Genomic DNA, 22233 nt, shown 5'->3' with positions numbered 1-22233 from the left:
TGGCGGCCGAAAACGGCCGCTAAACCGGCGATAATTGCCTAGCACCCCCCCCTTGGTAATATGCCCCACGAATTGTTACTGTCAGAAGTGCTGTGAATGGAAATTTAATAACAGCTTTAATAGTGCACTATAAAGTGGGTTTCACCAAACGTGTAACACTACCAATTTACAAAAATAACAATTGATGGACAGAATGCTGATCAACGTCAAACATTCCACCCAGTACAGAGATCTTTTGCTACCCATGCCATTCCAGTTTGAAACCAGCTATATGCAAATCAGTCTTCACCCTGCTACCTATGGGAACAGTTCAGCCCGAACTGCCAAGCCAGGTCCTCCCTGAACTGGAAACAAGCATCCTGGGACCTGTTTCGGGGTTTCAACCCTCATCAGGCAGGCTAGTTGACTTCAGTGGCATGGAGAGCACGGGACCCACATATGGGCATACCCGTCCCACTCGAGGTGACAAATGCAAAAATATACTACCAATTTGCATCAGGGTGGAGTGCATTGAGACTTTTCTTGGACTAACGTTGGTCTCAAATCTTTCATGGGATTAAACACCTTGCCCACTTGATGTGACATACACACTAATATTAAACAGCGCCAGATCTGGGCATCTGCGGAGAATGACTTCTCACTTGGAAATAAAGGAAGGATGGTCCACACTAGAGAGATATAGCCAAGAAACCAGCACAGTTTCTTGTTTAGTCTCCTCAGTTTACACCTCCACCACAATGATCCATTTCACAATAAAAAAAAGGTTCGCTTACGACTGCAAAAGGTATATGTAAATATCCCTAGGAAGAGGAGGGAACGCATATAATCCTGCAAAGATACCTTATCAAATGCTATTGATGGTTTGAGTTGAACCCCTCGTGCTGTACACAGCAGCATTTTATCTTCATTTTGAGTGGGCAATTCCACCCCTTCCGGTATCTGAATGATTCCATGGCCAGGTTCATGAAAGCAGCGCGGAGGTGCATTAATCCAGCACCAATCTTGGTATTACACGGATAATCCTGGCTGCGCCACTGCAGAGGGTATCTTTGCTTCCGACACAACGCTGTACATAAATCAAGCCGCAGGAATCAATATTCTGCAAATTCACCCCACTCATTCAAGGATCATAAATTGTACATATCAGCACCTATGGAGGCCTTTCTGATTATTACATTCGCACTTCTAAATAATTCAATCGATAAAGAATCCTTGCAAAAAAAGCCCTGCATATAACAAAACTAAAAAAAACAGGGTTTCCTTGAGTGGGAGGAATACAAATAGGCATGTGCGTACGCAGGACCCTCCAATCGTCAAAAAAGGCCAAAAAGAGTCAAACCTCATCATGCAATCGACAGGCTCCATTAGGCTGCAGTTATGAGCAATCTCTTCACACAAACGGGCGCACAAAATTCCCTACCCGCAGCACATACATAAATAAAGATGCTGCAACGGCTGCATCTCTCACAAGGGGGAAATGTATTGTGGGGGCACTAAACAGCGGCTTGCAGATTATCAAGGATGTCTCATCCAGTGAACAAATAGCATGTGGCGTCCAAAGACTCCCGCTTACATGCATCACAGCAACATGTACACCAAGATCTGATGGAAACCCGTAAATCAGACCTCGGGCTGTAATTGGATCTTAATGTCCAAGCATCCCAAAGCGAAATGTGGACCATAGATAAGAGGTAAAGAGCAGCAGCACCTCCTCCCCCCCAGCACGCTGCACTTCCTAGATGATCTACCTCGGGTGGAGCCACCACGTCTTACCACCATCTGATCCGCAGTTCCTGTCCTCCCGAGCCGTGTGCAGATACTCCCTCTCCAGGCTGATCTGCATTAGTGTACTATCCTTGGCTAAAAACCAGTTTCGTACAGGAGGACTTGCTCTATACTCTCTTCAAAATTTCAGAGGGGCTTCTGCTGGGCAAGGCCCTAGTTCATGCCGCATGCTGTGCTGGACTGGACTGCTACTCTGCAAATACGGTGGTGGGACTAAGACCGCTGGTAGGACTCTACCCTGGGTATGGCCCAACCTGTTACTGATCAACCGTGTCAATGTACACTTCCAGTAGGCGGCCCTACAAGTCCACAATCTTTCCACTGCTACAACCTCTCACCTAGCAGCGGCTGACAGGGAACCAAAGTGGAGAGGTGGGTGGCGGTCACGGGGAGGGAAATTACAAAAAAACACCTCCTTGCCGCATCTCAGTCCTAAACTGTCTCTCTTCCATCATCCCTCGTCTCTTCGCCGGAGCCAGGAAGCACAAAGGCTCCATCCACTAAGCCAATCACAATGCTGCAATACAGCCTTGTGATTGGTCTAAGCACCTTGGCTCGGCACTCAGGCAGGGAATTGGAGACTGAGCATGTTCCCCACCAGGCTGTGTAATGCAGTCTGGTGGGGAACAAGCAAATTGCGCACAACTGCTTGGCCGGCCCGAGAGGCAGTCATTTGCACTTTGGAGTGCAGCAACTACTACTCCAAGACATCACAGGTATCCCAGTCCCGCACAACCTGGCCCAAAAACAAAAACAAAAATGATAATTATAGAAATTATTTGTTATTATAATTTTTTTTACACTGCTCCGCGAGCATTGGGGCGATGCTCCTCCGCCTTAGCGGGCCACCACTGCTCTCACAGGCAACTTTGGTGGTGAGGTGACTACCCTCGCAACTGTTTCCTGTCCTTTCTTTCCTGCCCTGTCAGATTGACAAGAAACAGCTATTTCAGATTGAAAGAATTCAAGACTTGGGTGTGAGCTATGTTGTTCAAGGGGGAGGCCCATATTATCCATTTAAAACTGCTGCCGTTTGAAAACTGTTTGGAACAAGAGTTTGCAGTATAGAAGAGAGTAGAGAGTAAAAGTAAAAATCAACAACAGAGTCCAAAAAAGGTATAATTGCGTTCTTAGTGCATCCTGTAGTGTGTGAAGTTTGAAAAGTTATGTTTTAAAACTAGTTGGGTTTTTCAGGGGGAAACCCCCCAGAAAAAAACTATTTTTGTAGGAAATGTCACTGACCAAGAAATAGTTTTGGCAGAAAAAATCTTTTGTAGAAACATTTTTAGCAAAACGTTTCCTCACAGATTACGTTTTGAAAAGGTGACACATTTGAAATGTACTTAAGTTTGCCACATTCACAAACGTACTGGCAAAATGATGTTTCACTCTTGAGTAGCACCTGACACGCCCTGCAGTAACAAGTAAGGGGAATGCTTCTATTTGTAGGTCTGGCTTGACTGCATAGCTGTTACATGACTGTATGTAATCAGGAGAAAAATAACTTGCACAAGTACTTTACAAAGAGAGGGGCTTTGCTCTAATCCACTATTGGTATCTTTAAGGACAGCATTTGATTGAGCAGTATTTGCATGCTTCCACTGAAAAACTGTTTGTATCGTTTATTTTGTCTTTACCCGTTTACTGCGGCCCCGATTTTCCCGCAGTGCGGCACTTCCGCAAAACGGGCGGGGCCACGTCGGTCATTGGCCGACGGCAGCACTGGGGAGGTAGTGCTGCCGTCGGCCAATGGTTGACGGCAGCAAGGAAGGGGTTAATGTTTATACTTAATACAGCAGGACTGAGATGTCTATGGGGACCAGCCAATGATCAAAGCAATTGGCCTATTTCCTTTATTATAAAACGTTATGATAAAGGCAGTAGGCTGGTCGTATTTATTGTGAAAATAATATGACAGTGAAGACGTTTTTTTAGGGTGGGTTGAATTAAAGACTGCAGAGATTGACTTTGTGACATGCAATCTCAAAGTTTGCAACAGAAGGCAAGTGGGTACTCCACTGAAAACCACAGGGACAGAAGATCAGCAACATGACAATCTTTGCTAGGGCCTCTTAGGAGAGATTGTAACTTGTATACCCTCACAATTCTATGACTGCCTTGTGTGAAAGCCTATGCGCAATGCAGAAGGCCTACGCCAATTATGGCGACAGTGAGAAAGGTGATCTGCCTCATTGCTTCACTTGGAGAAACTCTATCCGAGATCATGGAACTGATCTTATTATTTTGAAAAGTCATGACCAGGACAGAAACCCTGGCTTATTTATTGTGAAAAGCATATTTGAAAGCAAAGCATACAGTAATAGTGGATTATTCTCTCATTGTGTTACAGGCATAGTAGAGGTTTTTTGTTGCAGGAAATCACACTGATTACAACGGCAGACAAGGAATTTGGTGCAGGCCACCCCTCTCTGAAAACCCTTGGGACAGGAGAATAATACTATTAGGGCCTTTTGAGAGGGGTTGTGTGTTGTTTTGACTCCAGTAATTTTGTATATATTATGACTGACTCCAGTAATTTTGTATATATTATGACTGTAAGATTGGTTCCCAGTTATGTGAACCTCAGTAGGCCTGTCTTGGTTATAGTGTCAAGCCAATGGTAAAGGCTATAAAGCATTTTGGGTCACTGGGGACAGAAGTGTCAGATTCTATCACTTTGTCAAGTTTATCATCAAAAGCTATGACAAAGCCAGTGGGCCTGGCTTACTTATTGTGAAAAGTCTGCATTAACGACAATATGCTTTTAAGGATGGATTGCCAGTACACTTTCTGAAGACTGCAGGCAGGTATTTTGTAACATGGAATCTCACAGATTACCATAGTAGGCAACAAACCATGGAGACAGACGATATGCAGTAGATAATCCTTTTCCCACCCACCAAGGAGGGATTTTATATTGTTTTGACTACTGTAATGTAAACATATTAGTACTTTTACTACATACACCTGCTGGTTGTCTTGTGGGAAGGGTTTCCTCAACATAGATGGTCTGAGTTGGTTTTGGTGATAGGCAAATAATAAAGTATACAGGCTGAATTAGTTCAATGGAAAACGTTCTTTCAGATCCATAGGTCAGATCTGTTTATTATGAAATATTATGACAATGGCAGTAAGCCGGATTTATTTATTGTGAAATACATATGTTAAAGTTAATAGGCAGTTAGGAAAGGATTGTAACTGTGCCATGTTAAAGCCTACAGACATGCATGAAATCTCACATATCACCTTTGTAGGCAAGGAGTTTGTTGTTGATTACCCCCTTTGGTAAATCCTTGGGGTAGAAGATATGCACAGTAATAATTCTTGCTCAGGTCTCTTCAGAAGGCCTAACAGGCATATTTGCCTATCAGGATCTTGCAATAAAAAGGGGCTGGTAGGACACTCTTTCAAAAGTTTATTTACTCTTTTTACAGGTCTTCTTCCCTTCTCTTCTCTGTTTGTTCATGTTTAGAGCAGATTACAGCTCCCAAAAGACATCTGATAGGTTGCTTGCTGCAGCTCATTTTATCATCAGTGTGCCACATACCACGCATCCACTGCTCTCTAATCCATGTGACCATCATGTAATAGTGTTGCCCATAATGTATCAATGATTCACCATTCCATTCCAAGATGGCCAACACTTCAGTTAAAAACTCTGCAGCCAAGCCGGAACTTAAAAACAGCAAGGAGCTATGGACAATACCAATACAGCCATCTCCGACTGTGCTTAATTTTCTTTGTTGTTGTGAGTATATGCCCAACATGTTACTACGGTGACATGTATTCTTTTTTTTCTACTTTTATTTTTTTTAATTGATCTTGCATATATTGTTGAGTTTGTGAGTGTTTTATTGTGGTTGTGCCAGCAGGTAAATGCAAGAATGAGTCAGTTGGTGGATAAATGGAAGCATGGTGCAAGGATGAGTGACAGGGTGCATGTATGCTGACTTAAGTGCCTAAACCCACCTACTACCGAAGAGGTACTTTCGATAATACAAACAGACCTATCGGCATTGCCAGATGACAGAGATTCTATCCATGACCACTCCCATCTTAAAGGTGCCACTGTAAGGCGTGTTCTATATACTGTTCACAGTTTAACAGCTGCTCAGGTAGTGCGGCAGTGATGAAATGGGATGTAAACATGAAATAGGTTCTTCTTCGCCCTTGCATATATTGCAACACACGTATAGGTGTGAAAATTCAATGTATTTCTATGTGTGTCGTGGGCAAGTCATGTGAAACGTATACATATTACTCACATGAAGTATGCCCTCATCTGCAAAAATCAGGAAAGATGTTAGTTGAATCTAATGACCGGAGAGTTTCTAAAGTCACCAGGGGGCCATAAGCAGTGGACAGCATGAAGCTGCGGCACACATCCAGTTCTACAGGACGCTCAAGACATTTCCTAATCCAACCAAGTTCGCTACAGAAGAACATTTTAAGGAAAGAAAGAAAAACAAAAAATACAGAGAATTTTGGTAGCCCAATATTGGATTTACGAAACGAAACGGTTCTGTAATAAAAATGTTGCACAGCCCTGAAGATAAGACAGCGTGGTCTATGTCCCTCACCAGACTCTGCCAGAAGATGCTCACAATGGCATGCTCGCAGGAACAAGAAGGCAATTAGAAGAAAGGATGAAGAAATGTGTTATTAAGGATCTACTGCTTAAAAAAGATCCAGCAAACCCAACGTGTCTATTTACCCACTAAAGACAAAAAGGCTTGCGCTGGAAAAGACACACTGTGAATCCATTTTACAGCACTTTTGGGGGAGTTCCTGCTTCCAAATGTTTCCAGTTCGACAAATATTAGAATTATAAATCTATTTTACTCTTTTCAAGTGCAGGAATCTGATTTCACAGCCAATAAGATAGCTATCTGTAGATCCAAATAAAACAATTTGACAATTAGCTAATAAATTAGCTTTATATCTGAAAAATATGAATAAATGGTTTCAGCTAAACTTAGAAACACGTTCATATCATAAAGATTTTCTGACCCTATAATGATATCATTTTGTTTCAAGTCCTATGAATAGAACAAAGTCCAAGTGGCGAAAATGCCCTTTGTTGTATTGGCTTTATACAAGTTTATCATCCACATATTTTGCCATAGTTAAATACCCCCACCACTTCACCAGTGCCACTGACCGCACTTTGTTTTCAGACTTTAGTCACCAATAAAAAAAAACCTCAGCACACCACTCACTTACTAACCAATAAACTCGCCACCAACCACTCAGCAATTCCCTTACTAATAGCCACACCAGCATATCACGTCTCCACTAACAACCACTTACTACTCGACCTACTAACCAAACATGACTCACCATCACACCACTCCACTAATAAACCACCTCTCACCACTTCTTCCTGACACCACCTCACTCACCAACAGAAACTTGCCACACCACCCTTTCAGTATTCCACTCACTAACAAGCATGCACTACTTTACCAACTCCCTCTTCTATTCCACTAAACCCATCACCATAGCACTTACTTACCAATATACTCACAAAAACTGACACCCCAATTCGTCAGCAACACATGCTACACCCCCATCTCTTCAGTAGTCGTAATCAACTACCAGTCCTCACTCCCACCCAACTCCTTCTACCAATGACTCACCACAATAATCTATCACCAGTCTAGTCACCTACCACCACTCGCGAACCATCCACTCCCTGCACACTTCCTGAACACATTGCTTGCTATAAATGACTCATCACACCACCATTAACCACCGCTTAACCAACAACCATTCACCACCCACCGTAACAACTGCTCAACACTCACTCACCTGTCTACTCATCACACATCCTCTTAATCCGCATCAACAACAAAAACACTCACCACTCTATTCAAGCTCTCACCACACTAGTTACTTACCAACTACCATCTACAATGTCTCCCACTTACCAACAACTGCTCACCACATTCAACCCTTAATACACTTCTCACCAGCAGTAACTCACAACACCCACTCTGATTACAATGTTTACTTCCACAACTTCATCTTACAAAATAGGCTAAACCTTTACATCGTCAAACCAAATGGCAAGTCCACCTTAGCCAGCATAGTGCCAGAAAACATTCAATCCTGACAGAGCAAGGAGTGGATGACAGAGACCGTTTAATCATCTTCATCTTACCTCTCATGTTCCTTAACTCTCACTGCCCTTCTTGGCCACTTTCATCTTCAAATTTCTTCAAATTCAAAGCATACCTAACTAACACCATCCACATACTCCTGCTCTACCAAACAAAAGCCCCAGACCCTAGTTTCTGACACCCATCAAAGATTGTAGCAGTCCAGCGCTATGGATTGCAGAACTCTCGATCAGGCCAGCTACCTCCACACCTCTCAATGAAAAGCAACAGATAAACCACTACTTTCAAGACCAGACCTTGAAAGATCGATTGAACAAAACTCATGTTACATGACTTAAGTACGGGCATGCTTCAAATTGTAAGTCTTGTTACCCCTCTCAGAAAAGTACACAGCCGCAAGAAACACAGAGACTGGTTTAAAGTCTCTCTCAGCCCTCAAAGAGAAAGGCCAAATGGCTAAAACAGACTGGTAAGGGACACCAAACACGACGATTCTCAGGCAAAACAAAACTACCCCTGAACAGCAAATGGTCATATTTTCTTCAATGATCATGTTCTTCCATCAAACCCATCAGCACAACAGATAACACACTAAGCATTTCCTGAGGTTTCAATGGCTCCTGATGAGATCCATACAAATGTCAACAGGTCTGAGACACCCCATCAATTTTCTTCACTGACAAAATAACGATAATGTGTGACTTCTGTGAATGAAAAAGCAAATCCCTCGTCTTATAACATCCAAAAACCAAACCCAAAGGAAAAAGACGGACAGCCAACGCTCCCTGCCATTTCTCTTCACAGTACTTTGAAATCACAATGAATAATATCCTTAGCAATGACAAAGGTTGTTCTTCTCCAAGAGACATCATTCCCACAAAAAGTCTACATAAACTGTGTGGAGAAGCAGAAACACTTACATTTCATTCCATCAACAGTGTTTAAAAAAAGCTAAACTATCCTAATTGCTACTGCTCAAGGAAGCCAATCTTGAGCCAACCATCATAAGAAAACAACATACCAATGCATAGCTTTCTCGCACATCCAGGATCCTGTAAAATATTGGGGTGTCCCGTCTTGATGTGCCACAGTAGGGATTCCACCCTGGAAATCACAATGATCACCCTCCACAAAATCTGAAACAAAGCCTTGAGAGCAGCCCCCAAAGTAGAGGGGTACATGCTGATATTACTAGAAACGATGCACTCTTTGACTTGGTACAACACAAAATGTCCACTCCTGTGTCTTTTTTTTTTTTTTTAGTGTATCTTATATAGCGCACGGCTACCCCAACGGGGTGTCCCGGCGCTTGCATTGGGAACCCGTCCTGGCTTTTCCCTGTGAGATAACCCGTAATGGGCATCCCCAAGGTGAAAGCCAGGCATCCCGCCGCGGGGGGCCGTAGTGGAGATTAAGCAAGCTATTGCCCAGAGTTGCAGAGTGTGAACCCGTGATTCGAGTAGGCCCCGAAGTGAGAATTGTCGAGTCGGTGGACACTTGGGCTCCGACCCTGCCTCGTCGGGAATTGAACCCTGGTCCCGGGTCTGACCTCAGCTTCCGGGTATGCCTCCTCTAACCATTGAGCCACACTTCTCCAGTCTTTAGACTGTGGCAGAATTCCTAGTGGACGTTGTTGCCATCCAGCAGTTAAAACCACGCCCCCTATTATATGTTTCATACTACTTCCCATGTGGCAGCAATGACCCCACTGCTCAAAAGTTGTTTTTGACATTGGCGTCTACACCAGTTTCTCCAAAACTTATGATAACTCGCAATCTTTTTTACCACTCTTACGACCATAACACACTCCAACTAAAAATCACAAACAAGCAAAATCATATCAACTCCCTGCCTGCCACAAATGGTATTTGTACCCCTGTATCACATCTCTTCCACCAGACTAAAGCTCCAACCCATCTCCATTACTAAGCCGCATCTCAACCTTTATGCCACCTCCTAGATTATATCTCTGAAACTAGACCACATCTTGACCACTCACGGCACACTTTTAGTCTTCTGCTTACAAGTGAGTAGAAGCAAACAGCATGTATGTGAGCTTCCTGCAGCGCCTCCTTTCCCCATCATTCAATCAGTATGAGTGCGACACATTGCAGAGGCTGACTCTAATACCCCTCGTTGCATGCAGCAATGCTAAAAACAAAAGTAAAGTAGAAAAAAAACGAATTGAGCGCACTGAGCCTGTGTAGTGGGGATGCCTGGTGTGACCATTCCTTACACACAATTAAGGCTATTCACAAATACAACTATCTGAATCACTGTCCTTCACAATAAAGACGCTAACCTTAGCTGCAATGTAATATCTCATTCATGAAAATCTATATCAAATACCATTTGGAGAAATGGTTAGACATACACATTTTTAAGTACAGGTTATATTTTTTGGGGAGAATACAATTAGGGGAAGATGCTACAGCATGCACTCACTGGTCTCGAGAAAGGTATTCCTCTTTTTCAAATGCTGGTGCCTCTGTAAAACGGAGTCAAATGTATTAAAAACTTTCGGCTCAAAAAGATCTTTCCCTGCATAGAAAAGGGAAACTCTAATAAGAAATAATCATAAATGAACATTTGAAGCTTAAGTTTTGCAAAAACACTCATAGAATTTGGGAGACATCAAGGAACAGAGGCATGTGTAGTTTCTGGGCATGACATTAAGGTTATCAACACAATTTGAAAGGCGATGTTGAAAATGTTTTCATATCAATTTCCAGCTCTTGGAAGTAAGCACATGGATAGGCTGGAAGGGCTTCATTTGGTGGGCAGGCTCCACACAAGGTTTGGAGCAGGCAGATAGCACAGAGGTTGAGGGGTGCGCAAAAAGCACCCAGATTCATGGAGTGGCAGGTTGTGTGAAGGTGCATGGACAGAGAAGCGGGTAGTTCCACTGTACATGGATGACCAACAGCACACGGCTTAAAGGTAAAGTGGGTAGAAATAAGTGTAGGGGTGGGCAGGTAGCACACAAGCTACTTTCAATCAATCAATCAATCAATCAATCAATCAATCAGACATTTGTAAAGCGTGCTACTCACCCGTGAGGGTCTCAAGGCTTTAATAACATTTATGGAAATGGTAAGCCCACAAAATATATTTAAGAAGAAAACCTTTTATTTTATTCAGAGAACAGATTCTGGAGAATGGGGATGAGGCGGAGAAATCTTGAGTACTGCTCTAGAGAAATCATGAATAATGCTCCGGAGAAATCATGAATAATGCTCCGGAGAAATCTTGAGTACTGCTCCGGAGAAATCTTGAGTACTGCTCCGGAGAAATCATGAATAATGCTCCGGAGAAATCATGAATAATGCTCCGGAGAAATCTTGAGTACTGCTCCGGAGAAATCTTGAGCACGGCTCTGGGGAAATCTTGAGCACTGCTCTGGAGAAATCTTGAATACTGCTCCGGAGAAATCTTGAATACTGCTCCGGAGAAAACTTGAATACTGCTCCGGAGAAATCTTAAGTACTGTCCTGGGAAATCTTGAAACTGCTCTGGGGAAATCTTGAGTATTGGCCTGGAGAAATCTTTTATACTGCTCCGGAGAAATCTTGAGTACTGCTCTGGGGAAACCAGTGAGGACAGAACTGGTTTGGAATGGCTCAGAGACCCTTGCACAAAGAGAACAAAGACATTTTTTGGGGGTATAAGTATTAGACCTAAAACCCCTGAACATTAGACTACTTCTGGAATCAAGAGGAACCTTTGCCAAAGAGAAGAGCTGGAGGAGTACTGCCCCTTTGCTGTGTGCTGTCTGGGGTTGATCTGCAGTAGCTGTTTCTGCCAAGGAAAGGACAAGGACTTTGCTGTGTGCTATGTTCCCCCTGTTTGAGGAAGATCTCCAGGGGCTTGAGTAGAACTTGCCTCCTGTTCTGAAGTCTCAGGAACACCAAAGACTTCACCCCCAGCTCCCCTGAACTTCCTTGCTGGGATTTCTGACCTGCCAAAAGGTGCCTGTGACTGATTTGGCCGTTTGGAGGTTGTTCCAGCTATTGAGAGCTAGAAAAGCAATGCAACGACAAGAAAATTGACGCATCGCTCTTCTTACGGCTGTTTTTCCGACGCAGCACCGCTGTGCGAGAAGAATCTTCATGCATAGCTGCACCGCTGCTGAAACTGACGCAGCGCATGTCGCCACTACAAGAACCGATGCATTGAGGAATCGCGGCTGAAGAAAACCGATGCAGCACCGATTGACGCCAACACATCTGGGATTTCCACCCATCGTACCTGTGCAGCAAGTTTTCCTGACGCATGACCCGCAGACCAGAATCGTCTCGGAAATGACGCATCACTTCTCCCTACAGACCGGATTCGGCGCATCACTTCTCCTGCGTGCAGAAAAACTGTCACATCGCCTCCCCAGGGTCTCAGGACTGACGTGTCTCTTTGCTTTTAAATGCTTCCCATCTCTGCTGCTGTTTTTTAGACTTGTGAATTTGGTTGCAACTACAGGTACTTTGAGAAAAATCAAGCGTCCATAGTTTTCTATGGGCCAAGTTGTTTGAAACTTTTTTAAAGTGATACTCGTATTACATGTATGTTGGATTTTTGTTGTTTTGGTCTTGTTGAGTTTAGATAAAGATACTTTATTTTTCTAAACAGTTGTGGAGTCCATGTGTGGTGTTATCACTCTATTACTGTGTGTTTTGAGTAAAAATATTATACACATTGCCTTTGGGATATATCTGCCGCTCGTGCCAAATTACCCAGGGGGTGAGCAGGGGTAAAGAGTGTGTCCCCCTTTCCCTGATTAGAAGCAAGGGTTTCTATTTTGACAAAGGTACCTACCTCTGTCAACTAGAGACCCACATTTCTAACAATGTGTTTGTTTTTAGGGTGTCATTATTTAAAAGCTTTGTGAAAACCCTGAACCTATGAAAAACTAGCATGGTGATGTATTCATAATGCCTTCTTGGCAACAGGAGGAACACATTTTACTCACCAAGTTCATGTTTAAGTCTGGGTTTTCTTGACAGTGCAGAGGTCATACAGACCTCTTGCTAACAATATAGAAGGATTAGGCTTTAGGTCCACTCCTTTCATCAATAGACTTTCTTCAGTCAGCGTCTTACAGCCATTGGCCTCAGACATTGCTAATCACGTCTTCGCTCAGCCCAGTGAAGAATTGCTCTTTCATCTCACGTCGCTGGTTCTTTGGGTGCATCTTTCTGCCTCCACTCAAGTGATTGCATGTACCTACAACATCACAAATAGTGCCTTCAATACACAATGAATGCAAAAATAATAACAATTGATGGACGGAATGTTGCACAATGGCAGAACATTCACCCCAGTCACAGATCTGGGTTTAATCCATCGTTATTTTGCTAACCAGACCACCCCAGTTCAGGCATGGCCATATGCAAATCAGTCTTGACCCCGTGCCTCATGGGAACAGTCCAGCCCGAACTGTCAAGCCATGTCTTTCCTGGCCGGAACCAAGCATCCTAGGACCGGTTTATGGCTATCAGCCTTCATCAGCCAGCATAGCTTGATTCCAGTTGCCTGGAGAGCACGGGACTCACGTCTGAGCATACCCGTCCCACTCAGGGTGACAAAAGCAAAAACAACAATTGATGGACAGAATGTTGCACAATGGCAGAACATTCCCCCCAGTCACAGATCTGGGTTTAAACCATCGTTATTTTGCTCACCAGACCACCCCAGTTCAGACATGACCATATGCAAATCAGTCTAGACCCTGTGCCTCATGGGAACAGTCCAGCCCGAACTGCCAAGCCATGTCTTTCCTGGACCAGAACCAAGCATCCTAGGACCGGTTTCTGGCTATCAGCCATCATCAGCCAGGATAGCTTGATTCCAGTGACCTGGAGAGCACGGGACTCACGTCTGAGCATACCCGTCCCACTCGAGGTGACAAATGCAAAAACAACAATTGATGGACGGAATGTTGCACAATGGCAGAACATTCGGGCTGGACTGTTCCCATGAGGCACAGGGTCAAGAATGACTTGCATATGGCCATGTCTGAACTGGGGTGGTCTGGTGAGCAAAATAACGATGGATTAAACCCTGATCTGTGACTGGGGGTGAATGTTCTGCCATTGTGCAGCATTTCGTCCATCAATTGTTGTTTTTGCATTTGTCACCCCGAGTGAGACGGGTATGCTCAGACGTGAGTCCCTTGCTCACTGTGCCAATGGATTGAAGCTAGCCTGGCTGATGATGGCTGAAATGCCAGAAACCAGTCCCAAGATGCTTGTATCCGGTCCAGGGAAGACATGGCCTTGGCAGTTCGGGCTGGACTGTTCCCATGAGGCACAGGGTCAGACTGATTTGCATATAGCCATGTCTGAACTGGGGTGGCAGAGTGAGCTAAAGAATGATGATGGATTAAACCCAGATCAGTTGACTGGGGGTGAGTGTTTGATTTGCTCAAACGCTCCGTCCATCATCCCCTTTTGTATCGCTTTGTTCGCCCTAAGTTGGCAGGGTATGCTGAGATGTGAGTCCCTTGCTCATTTTGCCACTGGATTCAAGCTAGCCTGGCTGTTGATGGCTGAAATGCCAGAAACCGGTCCCAGGATGCTTGTTTCCGGTACAGGGAAGACATGGCTTTGGCAGGTCGGACTTGACTGTTTCCATGAGGCACAGGGTCAGACTGATTTGCATATGGCCATGTCTAAACTGGGGTGGCGGAGTGAGCTAAAGAATGGTGATGGATTAAACCCAGATCAGTTGACTGGGGATGGGTGTTGGATTTTCTCAAACGCTCTGTCCATCATCCCCTTTTGTATATCTCTTTTCTATACAATGAAAACACAGTTGCATCTTCCTATACTGTGGATACCAACAAAATCTACAACACAGCCTCACTATTGTAAACTCTAAGCTTGACTATGGCAACAGCTTATAACTCAGCCCACCCAGATTTATACCTGCAAAGTACAACTTATTCAAAATACTGCTCTAGTCATGCAGTAGCTCCAGTGGCTACTTACAGTCAGAAGGGCAATGTTCAAGGTGCTCTGGATTGGCCACAGAGCCTCCAGTTGAAAAGGACCACCATACCTACAAGTTTAATTCAAGCAATACAAACAAAACTGAAGAGAGTGCTCCATTCTTGTACCACAAATCATACCAACAAAACCTTAGAAATGAGTAGGAGGCTTGGTTTTATTTATACAAGCCCCCAGCTCTGAAAGTCACTACAAGCCAAGCTGACAAGCATTCAGAAGCATATACGCTTCAGAAGATAGCACAAACCACGGTTATTTTCAAGATAACATCATCCCATGACCCTAGAAATGATAACATCTACACATAAAGAAACTCCACCAAGAGAAATACATATGTGCACTAGTCCATGTAACACTTTATCTCATGAGAGAAAAGTCGATTTCTCCTCGAAGAATCCCCCTTCCACACAACCCTATTAAATGGCAATTTCCTCTTCTCTTCGCACAATGGAAAGGCACTTACTACGGTCTATGAAGGAAACACATTCATACGCGTTTCCAGTGTTAAAATACCTTTAAGAGACACAATAATAATGCAGATGTATACTCCTGTGATGTTTACCTACTTATTCAGGTTTCCTATCTCATATATACCCACATTCTTGCCACTAACTCTATATTATTGAAGTTTCTGTGTCCTTAAGTACATATTACATCACTTTGTATTCTGTGGATCAATATTTGAAATTTACACCTGTAAAGTGTTTTTTCTTATTATTAGATACACAAATCAATGAAACAAGCCCATTTGGAAGTACGGTAACCATGAAGCCCCACATGGGAAGCTTTTAACTGCTTCAGATTGGTTCAGTCTCAGGTTTTCGAGGCTTTTTTTTTAACTCATTGCTGCTAAACTGCGCTCTTTGGCTGCTTAAGTAGGGACAGCACAGCATCTAGGTTTAGTAGCCCCCTTCTTTAAAAAAGAAAATCCTGTCCACACTACAAAACGGTAGATAAACACCGATATTGTACATCCCTACCTCACATTTTCATGGACAAACATTCACACTGTATACTGTAGACATACAACAGCACATCACATACCGGTGGACAAACATCCCCACCATCTTTCCGGTGGACAAATATTCACACCACACTTTCCGGTGGACAAACATTCACACCACGCTTTCCTGTGGACAAATATTCACAGCTCACTTTCCGGTGGACAAACATTCACACCACGCTTTCCCGTGGACAAACATTCACACCACGCTTTCCCGTGGACAAACATTCACACCACGCTTTCCCGTGGACAAACATTCACACCACGCTTTCCCGTGGACAAACATTCACACCACGCTTTCCTGTGGACAAACATTCACACCACGCTTTCCTGTGGACAAACATTCACACCACGCTTTCCTGTGGACAAACAGTCACACCACGCTTTCCTGTGGACAAACAGTCACACCACGCTTTCCCGTGGACAAACATTCACACCACGCTTTCCTGTGGACAAACATTTACACCACGCTTTCCCGTGGACAAACAGTCACTCCACGCTTTCCTGTGAACATTCACACCACGCTTTCCCGTGGACAAACATTCACACCACGCTTTCCCGTGGACATTCACACCACGCTTTTCCGTGGACAAACATTCACACCACGCTTTCCCGTGGACAAACATTCACACCACGCTTTCCCGTGGACAAACATTCAAACCACGCTTTCCCGTGGACAAACAGTCACACCACGCTTTCCCGTGGACAAACACACCACACTTTCCTGTGGACAAACATTCACACCACGCTTTCCCGTGGATAAACAGTCACACCACGCTTTCCCGTGGACAGACACTCACAACATGTGGCCCTGTCGAAAAACATCTACATTAATCTTTCTGGAAGACTAACAATCACAATCCTTATTATGTGGACAAATAACAACATCACACATTCCCATGGACAACCATCCTAGGTCTCTGTAGACAAACCTCCACAATCCTTGACCCCCTTGATAAACATCCTGAACCACATTCCTGTGGAAAGATGTCCACAGAGAGCGAAAGGGGGGAGTATGAGGGCCTCTGGTCCAGAGGAGAGAAGCCTAGGTACATGGCCACTGAGGGTAGGTTTCAGGGAACTCTAGGCGCATCCATTGTGCTTGATCCCCCGCCTACTACAACACTGATCCCCTTCCTACCGCAACACTGATCCCCCGCCTACTCAACTCTGGAGGCCATACATCACTTCGTTTCAGCAGCAAAATTACCCTATGCACATCGTGCTAACGTTTAGGTCTGTCCAAGGCGTTGTTGAACGCTCTTATTGACTCTTGCCTCATTAACCCTGCTCTAGGTTGTCCATGCATGTATGTCTTCTGCCAAAGCTAAATCTGGGAGGGGCAGGCACCTTCCACCCCAGCACAAACATACCCATCCAGCTGCAGTCAGCCCAGAGCACTCATCTGGTATATGAAGGCATGCGTGGGAACCCAGCCTCTGCCCCCACCAAAGAAGAACCACTACATCACACACCATCCACTGAAAAGCACTGAAACAGAAGCGGTCTTTCTGCAAAGTCTGTCCAATGGCGCATTGTGCAGCGTGGGATCGGTGGATGTATAATGCACACGTGTCGTTTGCCCGCACACACCCTACCCTGCAGCGTATCCACATACATTTATGGTGCAGCAATCAATGAACGCATGGAATGGTGGGAGCACATTCCCATTGCTTCTCAAAAATACATGTCAGTTTCTGCGCCGTGAGCAGCTGCGCAGCGCAATGGGAGATGACCATGGGAGTCAACAGATTGCTATGATCCTCTGAAGCAAAGGCAAAGTTTGTACCTACCCAAAAGTACATCATCATCTTCCCACGCGGCCCTCTTGGGAGCTCAGACACGACAAGATAAAGGGACGGGCCAATCAGAGGGGCTCGGCCTAGCTGCAGGAGAGGGCTCACATCTGTTCCTGGTCTCCAAGCCTTTTTCCTCTTTCCCCCTGTATTGGTTCAGGTTGCGACGTGCCTTCGTTTGCTTCTGTCGTCCCTCCTTCGCTTGCTTCTGTCGTCCCTCCTCTTCCTTGTACTCCGTCTCTCCTTTTACACTAACGGTTTTTCTCCCTCTCAGTGTCTCGACGGACTAGAGTTGGTCAGCCCTCACCAGGATTTTGGGCTGGACGTTCACAATGCCACATCCATTGCAAGCATCATTGAGGGGGCGGCAATGCGGTCGAACCCAATGGGACAAATGTTCCGCACAGATTTTTTTTTAAAGGAGAGGGCGAGAAAAGAAATTAAAAGAGGCGTGGAGCAAATTAGCAGATTAAATGTAGACACACAAGGCGAAGGGGGACAGTTGGGTAAAGGGGAAGTCCACGTCACACTTGGGAAATTTTAAAAAAAGGTGGTGATTAGAGAAGAAAAATAGGCGAGTGAGGAGGAAGGCAGAGCGTCTCCTGCCAGCGGAGCGACGAGGGGAAGCCGGCCCGGGAGTGCAGGGGCGGCCGGCCAAGCTTGGGCTCCCCGGCCCGCAGTCCAATCAGAACGGCCCGGGCGGGGGGGCTGTGGAGAGGTCTGTGGTGCTGTGCGGGGGCTGGCTCGGAGCGCGAGGAGGAAGGAGAGAAGGAGTGAGAGAGCGCGGGGCTGGGAGAGGGGGAAGTGCGGCCAGGAGTCCTGACAGCACCGTAACATATGGCCTGCCTCAGCGTTTCTTCAAGCAGTCCTGTCAATAAGGGGATCGGCCATTCTCAGGCATAACCCGGTGCTGCCGGCGGCCATTAACCGCCTCCACGCCGGGCTCGCCCTTCACGTCCGTGACGTCAGGGTTGCGTCCGTGACGTCAGAGTCGCCGTCACGGCCACAGGCCCCATAACTTCCTGGAGTTGAGCTTCACTGACGCCATCTTCACGAGGAGTCACCACCAGGCAGAGGCCTGGATTCACACGCGGCCTCTTACCGCAATGTTTTATTTAAGGCTGGATAGGTGCTGTATGTTCGTCTCTGCGTCCACCAAGGAACAACCCTGTGCAGTCTGTCTCGTTCCCACAGGCCCAATTCACGAAGCTTTTTCTGTGAGTAGAGATGAGCCCCAAACTGTTCTTATGTGCCATGTAGGTGACATGCAGAACAGTTCTGTTACTAGGGCTCCACGATTAAGTCTGCTGGACTTACAAACTGCGCTTTCTGGTTAATTGCTAGCCTCCATAACTCCAGAATTACTATTAACTGAAATCCCCCTCCCTCCACAGTGCTGTAGGTACACTCAGTCAAGCCAAGCCTTTCCACTTTGGGCCCAGCCGTTATGGAACCCTCTTCATCAGCACCTCAGAGGTTTGTAAACTCTAAGAGCTTTTAGGAAGAAAGGAAAACCTTTTCATCCTTAAGATTAAAGGATATTAACTGTAATCGTACACAAACTGAAGACCCCAGCCTGATGTACCCGCTGTCCTGTCAGAACCATTTTACCTTTGTCTCTCAAGCACCCGAGTATTTTGAACTTTTATGCTCAGGTTTTAGGTGCCCCTAATCCAAGGGTCGATCAAACTACAACTCCACATGGACACCGGTGTGTACCCTGGGGCAGCAGAGGCCCTAACCAGGTCACCCCAACCCAATAACTTGAGGTTCTAGTGAGCTGTCCCTTTCTATAGCTTGGTGTGCAGCAGCTGCACCCAGGGCTGATCCCTGCTGTGTTTGTGAGCACAATAATAATCGCCAACATCGGAGTGAGCTCATAAGAGAGAATAAACGCAAATCCCTTCAGTAACCGGTCATTATGGCTGCCCATAGGAGATCACAAACATCTTTTTGTGTGAAAGCAGAAGGTAAGATGGCTGGTTGATGCCCACAGAGAATCAGCAACAGCCCATCCCTAGTGTTGCTCTCCCTCTTGTACCTTTGTTTCCTGCGCCTGTCTGGATGCCAATACACAAAGCTTCTCCAGCAGAGCTGGTCCCTCAAGGTGTATCTGCCTGTTGTTACTTAGACACCAGCCCCTACAATGCAATTTGGGAGCAGGTTAGGTCTGCCCTCCAGCATCCCTTCCAAGGAGCAAAAACATTTCCAAAGCTGTCTGGTTGGATTTTAAACAGGATGAATGCATCAGAACTTGGTGGCAATGGGCTGCTACCCAACTGCCATGGCCTGTGAATACAGGCTGGAGCCTCACTTCAAGCATTTGGAAGAGCAGCTGCGATGCTTCATGAACAAGAAGCGGACTGGTACTTGTATCCTCAATGCTACGACTACACCCTGTGCCTTCCTCATGTTCTGGTAGCCTGTCCTAGTGATGTCATTGACCTTACCTTGTTTGTGTGTACCCCCCAAGAGATCAAGAAGGGGATGCAAGGAATCGGTGAGCTCACCATAGACCAGAGGAGCCCCTTCCCGTGAGCTTCTGTCAGATGTGCGGAGTGCCTGGAGAGTAAATCCCGTGGACACATTTGCTTTTTTCATCTTTTTGGGACCCTCAGCTTGCCCTTTCCCGGAACCTACTAGTGTTCACCCGACATGGCATTAATGGAGTTTAGACTCACCCTCACCTAGAAGCCTAAGGTTTCGGAAGTGATCATGATTAACACAGTACAAATTATTATTTTTGAAGAGAATGGGACAATCCTCAAAGTTTATGAATATTACAAACAGCACTTTGATTATTTTATGTTTATGCCTAAATAGCATTTGCAGAGTGCCCTCTAAGCATGGGCGGAAAATCCGTTCCGCTCGCGGATTTTGCGGATTTTCGGGAAATTCGCAATCCGCGAGATTCGCGAATCTCCCGCAAAATCCGCAAATCCGCGAGCAGCGGATTTTGCTCGCACTGCTCGCACTGTTTGCGTGAGTTCGCGCCCCGCGAATAAGTGCAAAATTGCAGAAATACGATCTTAGCAAAACTGAAAGTAACTACTTACCAGGTTCAAAAGTTCAGGCTCATCATTAGTAGCCATTTCCTGTAGTGCTTCCTGAGGGGCCCCTCCAGAGTTCAGTTGCCAGTTGAAACTATTATGTGACCCTGCTCTGAACCTCAGAATAGTTACACATATGCCACAAAGGTCCTGAATTACAGCTAAGGGAGACAAGCAGGAGCCAGGCTGGAAGTTAAAATCCATTAATCAGCCCCTAATTCATTATTGTCAGTTGGGGCAGGGCAGGTGTTGTAACTAATTTTGCAACAATGAAAGCACTTAGCAAGTGCAAAAGATCACTAATCAGGGCGCACTAAGGAAGCAGGTGCCAGCTAAAAAAATATTCTATGACACATTAATCAGCCCCAAATTAATTCAGGTCACTTGAGGCAGGGAAGGTGTGCTTTGCTTTGCCGAAAATAATGTACACTGGACAACCAGAGGGTGTGGTGATGAAACAGAGGGTGGCATGGGTGGGCCAGAGGGTGGCATGAGTAGTCAGAGAGTGGCAGTGGTGACAGAGAGTGGCAGTGATGAAGAAGAGTGTCCCAAACAGGCTGGACACGTAGAAACAACAAGTTCGCAAAACTTGCGACCCGACAGGTAAGTTCGCAAATTGCGAAATTGTAAAAACCCTCGCGAACTGGCAGAAACACGGGCGAACACAAAAAAAAAAAAATCCGCAAATCCGCGGGAATTCGCGGATTTTGCGGATTGCGAGTTCGCAAATCCGCAAAATTCGCAAACGCGAGATCCGCAAAATTCGCCCATGCTTAGTGCCCTCTCTGACTAAGCGATTATATTACTGACCATGAACAGTATGTTCTAATTGTAACATAGGAAGCAATGTTGTTAGTTTGTATTCACTCGTGACAGTACTTGTGTGTTATTTAATTTTGTGAGTTCTAACATAAAAAAAGTATTTCTGTTTTTATTTAGCGTGATATTAAAGCTCAGTTCTACTAACAACTCTAGTCTTTACAGCTTTAATGAAATTGCTGCAACTGTGTTATACTGTATATTGTCCCATCCTTCACATCACCTCCTTTGAGCCAGACCTTGGTGCCAACTTTCCACCTCAGAACAGGTACCCAGCCTCTTGATCAGTAGAGAACACACATGAGTCTCACCCTAGATACTTCTAGGTGGTCTGTGCCTCAACAAATGTATGGACCTGGACACAAGCCAGACAGAAGTTATTTGCAACTCTTATATTTTTTTAATTAAAATAATTGACCTTTAAAGGTAATTTTTTTATAAGGTTACCAAAACAAAGACAATAAAATATAGGAGGATAGGAAACTACACAAGATTTGGAGAAATATGATCACATCTCATCCCGATGGCGCTCCATTGGCTTACCTTGCCGACCCACAGCGGCGGTTCTACCATGGGGGCGTTTGGGCGCCGCCCCCCCTGCTTTCTCGCCGTGCGAGAAGAAGGCTGAAACAAATGGTAGTTATTTATTTATAACTA

General features: G+C 45.1%; 1 protein-coding gene across 1 annotated transcript in view; it reads right to left on the bottom strand.

Moving 5' to 3' along the window:
* The window catches only part of RBFOX3 (RNA binding fox-1 homolog 3), a 446314-nt gene extending 427853 nt beyond the window's left edge, over positions 1–18461 (bottom strand). Inside the window, exon 1 of the mRNA XM_086931064.1 lies at positions 17705–18461. Coding sequence (XP_086787190.1) covers positions 17705–17722 — 18 coding nt within the window. The 5' untranslated portion in view covers positions 17723–18461. The remainder of the gene's footprint in view (positions 1–17704) is intronic.
* Positions 18462–22233: the final 3772 nt, after the last annotated feature.

Source organism: Lissotriton vulgaris, chromosome 7 (assembly GCF_964263255.1).
Source record: "Lissotriton vulgaris chromosome 7, aLisVul1.2, whole genome shotgun sequence".
NCBI lineage: Eukaryota > Metazoa > Chordata > Amphibia > Caudata > Salamandridae > Lissotriton > Lissotriton vulgaris.
This window is presented reverse-complemented; position numbering and strand designations above follow the sequence as displayed.